The 7,731-nt window shown below is 37.3% G+C and overlaps 1 protein-coding gene across 1 annotated transcript; it reads right to left on the reverse strand.

Annotated features, from left to right (window-relative positions):
• On the reverse strand, positions 1-5,733 carry LOC104247731 (3-phosphoshikimate 1-carboxyvinyltransferase 1, chloroplastic). The gene is made up of 8 exons (XM_009803816.2): positions 5,167-5,733; positions 4,060-4,304; positions 3,536-3,689; positions 2,267-2,481; positions 2,073-2,190; positions 1,713-1,923; positions 678-739; positions 1-544 (listed from the first exon to the last, which is right to left on the reverse strand). Exons 1-8 carry the CDS (start codon positions 5,497-5,499, stop codon positions 326-328), a joined length of 1,557 nt encoding a protein of 518 aa, XP_009802118.1. The 5' UTR covers positions 5,500-5,733; the 3' UTR covers positions 1-325.
• Positions 5,734-7,731: the final 1,998 nt, after the last annotated feature.

The following is a 7,731-nucleotide window of genomic DNA, read 5'->3' on the forward strand; positions in this document are numbered from 1 at the left end:
TGGAGAAAAATTACTGAATCACATTCTCATTTAAATTCAATCGATTTTTAACAAAGATAAAGGTAATTGTGTCCCTCATGTTCAAAATAGTACTTACTTCTTATACAGCACCATGCTAGTTCATCTTAACTCTATAGTACACATACATGTCTTCTGGACAAAAGAAAGCAGCTCAACTTCAACAAATACAATGAACATCATCATCACATGACAAATCAAAAGGAGTTGAAAGCTTGGATCAAAGCTTTTCTTTTCCGGTATGGACACCATTGTTGTCAAACTGGTGCATAGTCTCCCTTTTTCAAAATTCTTAATGGGAGGTGGTTTAATGCTTGGAGTACTGCTGGAGAACGTCAAAGTAGTTGGGGAAGGTTTTGCGAGTACAACCGGGGTCCTTAATGGTGACTGGAACATCTGCACAAGCAGCAAGAGAGAAAGCCATGGCCATTCTGTGATCATCATATGTATCAATTTCCGTTACGTTTAACTTTTCAGGTGGAGTGATTATGCAGTAGTCTGACCCTTCTACAACTGTTGCACCCAACTGAAATTTCATCCAAAATGTCAAGACTAAGAAAAACAAAATAATTGATGGAATGAAATTTCAAAGAGAACTTCTTCAAGACTACACTAGGCTTGTTAGCTGCAAGTGCCATGAAACCAGCTAAGAAGCTTACCTTCCTAAGTTCGGTACATATGGCAATCATCCGCTCAGTTTCCTTAACTCTCCAGCTAGCAACTGACCAGAGAAAAGAGGAGTATGTAAGAAGTATAGCACAATAAAGAAAGAAAGTGAGGAAAATAATATCACAAAAATGCTCAGCTCAAATGAAAATCCGCAACACTTTAACCCATGCTTTATGACCCCACAATTCATTCCAACAAAATTCTTTATTCTCGTAAGGTCTTCAAACAGTTCAATATGTACTGTTGTTTCTGATTTCCCATATACATCAATGACAAACTATAAACACCTACTTCCCACTAGAAAGATATTGAGACTCGGCAAACCCTACTCGTAATATGGAGAAACATGATACTCAATCGAGCCTAAAAGTTAAGGATACACCACTACATCTGATACCCACCCAAACCCAGGTCCATGTAATATAGCACATTGCCGACTCAACAAGAACACTATCTGACAGTTCCGTGTTTCATGGAGGCATTTCAAATTTCAATTCAAGAAATTCAGCAACCCAGATTGAGCAAAATGGTTAACATGATGATGATATTAAACGATGTTTTCTTTTTCTTTTCTCCCTCAGCTTCCCAATAGGCATTTAACCATCATAAACACCAAATTTTAAGAGGAAAAAGCAAATCTATCTAGAAAAATTCCATGATGCATGCCATATTAAATCTCAAGTATATCAAAGAGGTAACATAACAAAGGACAACAAACATATATCAAAGTTTCTGTAGCAACCCAGAGATGGTGAGGCAGAGAGCCATTCCTATTAGGATAGAATTAACAGGACAGAAAATTGCCAAGGCTAGGTCAATTTTCTTCCCTTCTCCTCAGACCCCTTAAACTACCTAGAGAAACCTATTTGCACATTTTAGTCAGGTTATCACGGTATTTTAACTCATCATGCAGGGAAATACTTTCATATTGAAGAATAGTGCCCCAGGTTCCAATCATCTAAGAATTATATCTTAAAAAGAACTTCAATTAGATTTGATTTCCCAGGAAACAAGGTTAGGCATACCATCTCTTATGGCAGTAGGACCATCAGCAAAAAGTGCAACTACAGCAAGAGTCATGGCAACATCTGGCATTTTGTTCATGTTAACGTCAACAGCCCGCAAATGTTTCATTCCAGAAGAGTTCCTTGGAGGTCCTTTAACCATGACACTGTTCTCTGTCCATGTAACTTCTGCCCCCATCTTTTCGAGGACCTCAGCAAACTTAACATCCCCCTTCACAAAGGAAATATAAAGATCCAGAGTAAGACCCTAGTTAGAAAATATAAAAATAATGTATATCATCCTTATGCAGTCATAGACTAAGATGTAGGCCACGCGCTATCCAACTCTTACTTTTTAGTACTTGTACAAAAATATCATACCTGTAAACTGCTTGTTCCACAACCTTCAACAGTGACAGTTCCACCTGTGACAGCTGCACCCGCCAAAAAGTAGCTAGCACTTGAGGCATCTCCTTCAACATATGCTTTTCCAGGAGACCTATGATATTTGTGTAATTGTTAGTTTCATCGGTCCGTGGAACCATATTATCGACACAGCATGAAAACTGACTTACTTGTACTTCTGACCTCCTCGAACCAAGAATTTATCCCAGCTACTAGTGTGCTCCACAGAGACACCAAATCGCTCCATCAACTTCAGTGTCATTTCAACATAAGGTACAGAAATTAGTTTGTCAATTATTTCAATCTCCACATCTCCAAGAGCCAGAGGAGCAGCCATCAGCAAAGCAGTCAGGTATTGGCTGCTAATAGATCCAGAGAGCTTTACCTGATAGATAGAAAGGGAGTGTAACTTAGCAAGAACTAAGTAAGTTGGTAATATTATATCTGAGTAGTGAACCACAGACAACATATGAATTATGATTCATCAATATGATGTTAAGAAACGATTGCAGAATCTATCTTTAATTTAGTAGCAGTAGCAAGGGATGTGAAAGAGATCAAATGGAGGGGGCAACAGACTTTTGGAGGAAACAAAGCCAAAATAAAGGGGACCACAAGTTACTTGAAAGTTTTTACACTCTGCCTTTCGCGTTTAGGACTTCTTGTTAAGTGGATAGAAACTGGAGTTGCCTTGTTTGTTAAAATGTTCAGTAGTTCTACAAAATAAAAACAAAACGAAAGAAAATGAAAACTCAGATGGAAAGAAAATGTATCTGTTAAGACACAATTAAATGAAATAGAAGTGTCCCCTCTCTTGTAGCTTAAGCTTTTTAGGTGAGGCTGTTCACATAATTCAATATTAGGATGAGGTTTTGGGTTCAAGTCTTACCGTCACTCATTGTGAAAAAAGTATTTCCCATGTGCTTGGCCAAGAAAAAAAATCAGGTTGTATGTGAGAAAGCAAGTTAAGACAATTAAATATTTAATAAATACAAGTGTCATCTCTCTATCACATTAAGTTTTTAGATGAGGCAATCCACATAATTCAAATTCAAATAAATAAATAGAAGTGTTCAAACAATATTAATTCAAATATTGAGCTTAAAAACTCCCCTTTTTATTTCATGATAGTATACAGTATACTAATTAGATCTATTTTTGGCATAGGAACATCATAAAATTGAGATATGATACAATAGGAATAATAGAAGTCCCCGCAAGACACACAGGGAAAAATTGTATCTAAATACATCGGTAACTCATTGTATCCAACTGATGAGTCATGAGAGGCATCTTTCGGTATTTAACTTTCAAGCAAATACATCATTGCTTTTACAGGTTAATTCATTATTTCGATAGTACCATTCCTACAGTTTAAGACAACAGGCTATCATTTACTAACATTATACATGCGGACATAACAAAATTATCATCCTCACCTTCCCTCCAGGAAGACCTCCCTTGCTGACTATCCGAACTGGGGGACAATTTGTACCAAGGAAACAATCAACCTCTGCGCCAAGCTGCTTAAGACCATCAACCAAATCACCAATCGGTCTCTCTCTCATCCTAGGGACTCCATCAAGTACATATCTGTAGAACATAAACTATTCATGGAGTTACTACTTGAGGTAACATTTTCTAGACCCAAAAAAGAAGCAAGTTCCACTAAGAAGTATTTGAAAGATGGTAAAACACATGACCTTTGAAAACCTAACTGACATCTATTAATCACCAAGCGGCAACCATTATCTCAACAAAAAACAGATTAAATTATCAATGTACATTTCAAAAACTTTTGCCACCAATACCTAAACACAATTCATGAAGACTATCAAAATGGCTTCAAAAGCAACAACCTCCAAAACAAAAAACACAAAGAAACAAAACCAAAGAAGAAAAAAAAGGAAAGCAAAGAGAGACAAAAACCAAAAGAAGTACGGAGAAGGAACGATTTGAATACCTAGAATGTCCACCAGCTACAGTAACTGCTGCCGTCAATGGCCGCATTGCTGTTCCTGCATTTCCAAGGAATAGTTGGATTTCTTCCTCAGACTTCTTGCCGACAGGAAACTGCCCACCACAACCTTCCACGATTGCTCGTTGGTTTTCATTGTCATCTTCTACATGAAGTCCAAGTGTTTTCAACGCGCCAAGCATGTAATGAATGTCATCACTACTCAGTAAATTATCAACAACAGTCCTTCCCTGAAATTCAAGTGCGAGTGACATGTAATGGAAGCACAAGGTTGTAAATAATGTATATCAAGAATACGAAAGAATGAAAATGTCACACGACAATTAAAGAACAAAGAAACATGGATAAAATGATCGTCTTATGCAGCTTAAAGAGGTTGACGGTTGTCTATTTGTTTATTATACTGTATCAGTTGTTCAGGTCACCTTCAGTTTGGAAAGAGAGTTCCCAGTTGATTAGGACAGCCTATACCAAGAGTAAACCGTTGCTTTCAAGTTTCAACCCTTTCTATACCAAGAGTAAACCGTTGCTTTCAAGTTTCAACCCTTTGCTCCCTTTCACAATGAAAATGTTTATTACAGTATTTGATTACCAAAAGGTTTTCCTCAATTGTTTCCACCAAAATGGGCATTTTCCTTTGTAAATATCCCAACTCTTATCTAATTTTGATTGTTTCAATCACTGCTTAGACATTGTTGTCAACTTTTACTACCAAAAAATATCACCAAAACATTACTCCACGCGACCACGCCCTATCCTAAACTATATACAATAACCATGGTTCACCAACTTTTCACCAATTTTTATACCCAACCAAACACTAGAAAATGATCAAGAAAGTAATCTTCTAAGAGAAACATTTCCTCCATAGAAAAAGTAGTCCTAATGTTTACCAGATGCCAAATAAAAGACCAAACACACCATGAACACACTTGCACATTCAACTAACTATACCAAAGAGAAAAAGACCAAATCTTCAAGTCAATTAAGTCCACAACCCATCAAAGATATTGCAATCCACAACGCAGCATCCACCAATCAAACTCAAAAACAAAAGAAATAAAAAAAAGAAGAAAAAGTTGGCAACTTTACCTCAGAAAGGGCAGCAAGAAGGAGAATACGATTGGAAAGGGATTTAGAACCAGGCAATTTAACAGTGCCTGATATATCTTTGATGGGTTGCAGCACAATCTCGTTGGGCTTCTGTGCAGTGACCACTGATGCAGAAATCCTAAAAGGTGACTTTGCCACCCTCAGAACTGAATCTTCCTTGGACACCCACAAAGATTTTGCTGAATTTTGGGTTATTTTCTTTGATCCAATGAAGATAGAATGCGAAAAAAGAGGAACCTTTTGGGTTTTAGGAAGATAGGAATTAAGATTAGGGGTCCGTATCCCTTGCCCCATGCTGCTAATCTGTGCCATTGCTGCAAAAAATTTCACTCCCTTTGTGTTCTTAGAAACAAAACTTTGGCTTGTTTTCTCAAAGTTAGAAATTTTCAACTACTATAAGAAAATGGTAGAGACGGTAGGTAGATTGAAGACTGCTGGGGTTGGGGGGCGGGTGCACGTTAGGCTTAAGCACATATAAGGAGTCCTACAATGTCAGTGTCATTAGCGCTTCACCAACCACCTTTTGCCTCTCAATTTTTTAGCTTCAAGCCATCAAAGGGTTGTTGAGGATTACTTTTGTTTTGAGGGGGTAGTTGTGCATTTGACATTTGCTCTTTTAGTCATCATATACTATTGACTTTAATATACAAATCGACACATTTATTTGAGTGATCTTGCAAAATTGGTCCCTTAATTTTCAATTTTCTAACCAAACATTTTTACCTTGTGGCATGCCTTTTTTATCCTTGTCGATATCAGGTATCCATATTGGGACTCGACTAATTTGAATTCGTGCTAGAAAATTTTATTTTGGAGTAAAATATTTTCTACCAATGACAGACTCAAATCTGATACTTTTGGTTAAAGATTAATGAGTGCTTTCCGCCCCATTACAACCTCCCGGGTAGAGCACACCCCTCTTTGCATGGATTAGCCCGATTGGGCATCAAATACAATTGCCATATAATTATTTCAATAGTATATAGGCCTCTCTTTTATGAAATTTTGAGTAAGAAATTTTATTTTCCATACGCCAAATCAACTTGTTCATTTTCGAAAAATATTTCAAGAGTAGTCAATTTATGTTAATAAAAGTTTGGTTACTCAAATATTCGATAAAGTAATAATTCCTTTTTTGAGTTGTGTGTATTTTGTGGTAGGTGGTATTTCTTCTTTTACCTTTTTTTAACTCCCTTGGAGGATGGAAATTGCTTGATAAATCTTGTCTCAATTAGTAGGTGAGAGTCTTTATGTTTTTATGTTTGAACCCCAGAAAGCCACAAATGAGCAAACCAAGATGAAATTACATTTTTACCTTTAGAAGCCAATTGATTTTTTGTTTCCTGCTCCAGATCTGTGCTTAAGACTAATTGTTCTTCAACCAGTTGTAAAAAAATAGTACAAGTCATTGTTACGACCCGAATTTCTCATTATCGGGAGTCGTGATAGCGCCTACTAGTGAAAGCTAGGCAAGCCAACTATTCCGATTAATTTACTTTTTTTCCCCTATTTTTAACCCCTTAATAATTTCAAGTCAACATATCATAAACAGCGGAAAATAATAATGCGGAAGAAAGAAATTCACATTTAAACTAATACCAATGCGAATCCATAAACATAACCACCCAGAACTGGTGTCACAATCTCACGGACTATCTAAGAATACTACAAATAGGGTCCGAACAAAGTAAATATATGTCTGTCTCTGAAATAGTAAAGAACAGAAGAAAACTAGATAGGAAGGGGACGTCAAGGCCTGCGGACGCTTGCATGACTACCTCGGGTCTCCTGATGGACTGAAGGCAACAACCCCTAGTTAAGGTCCGTATGCTCCAGTACCGGGATCTGCACAAAAGAGCGCAGAGTGTAGCATCAGCACAACCGACCACATGTGCTGGTAAGTGTCGAGCCTAACCTCGACAAAGTAGTGACGAGGCTAGGACACAACAATTAACATAACCTGCAGTTAAACAGTACCTAGCAGAATAACAATAATAGAAGCAATTCAAAAGTAATGGGGGATGGGTAACATGTTATGGGGGAAATACCAACGTAAAAAATCACAGTAATAGTGGAATAAGATAATTAAGCTAATTGAACTGAAACAGCAAGAAATCAAAATGAACAGGCAATAAGTGCACGGCATCACCCTTCGTGTTTTTACTCTCAAATCTCACCAATGCAATCAAGTAATAAAAATGTGCACGACATCACCCTTCGTGTTTTATCTCTCTTCCTCACCATGTAAATATTAGAAATGTGCACGGCATCACCCTTCGTGCTTTATCTCTCTTCCTCACCATGTACATCAATATCAATAAAAATGTACACAACATCACCTTTCGTGCTTTATCACTCTTTCCTCACGATATGCATAAATACGAATATGCGCGGCATCACCCTTCGTGCTTTATCTCTCTTTCCTCACCCAAACAATAGCAACAACAACATCCCGGTAAGGAAATCAACAACAAGAATAAACACATCCCGACAAGGGAATCAACAGTAAGAAATAAATACGTCCCGACAAAGGAAATCAGCTAT

This window comes from Nicotiana sylvestris, chromosome 1 (genome assembly GCF_000393655.2).
Source record: "Nicotiana sylvestris chromosome 1, ASM39365v2, whole genome shotgun sequence".
Lineage (NCBI taxonomy): Eukaryota > Viridiplantae > Streptophyta > Magnoliopsida > Solanales > Solanaceae > Nicotiana > Nicotiana sylvestris.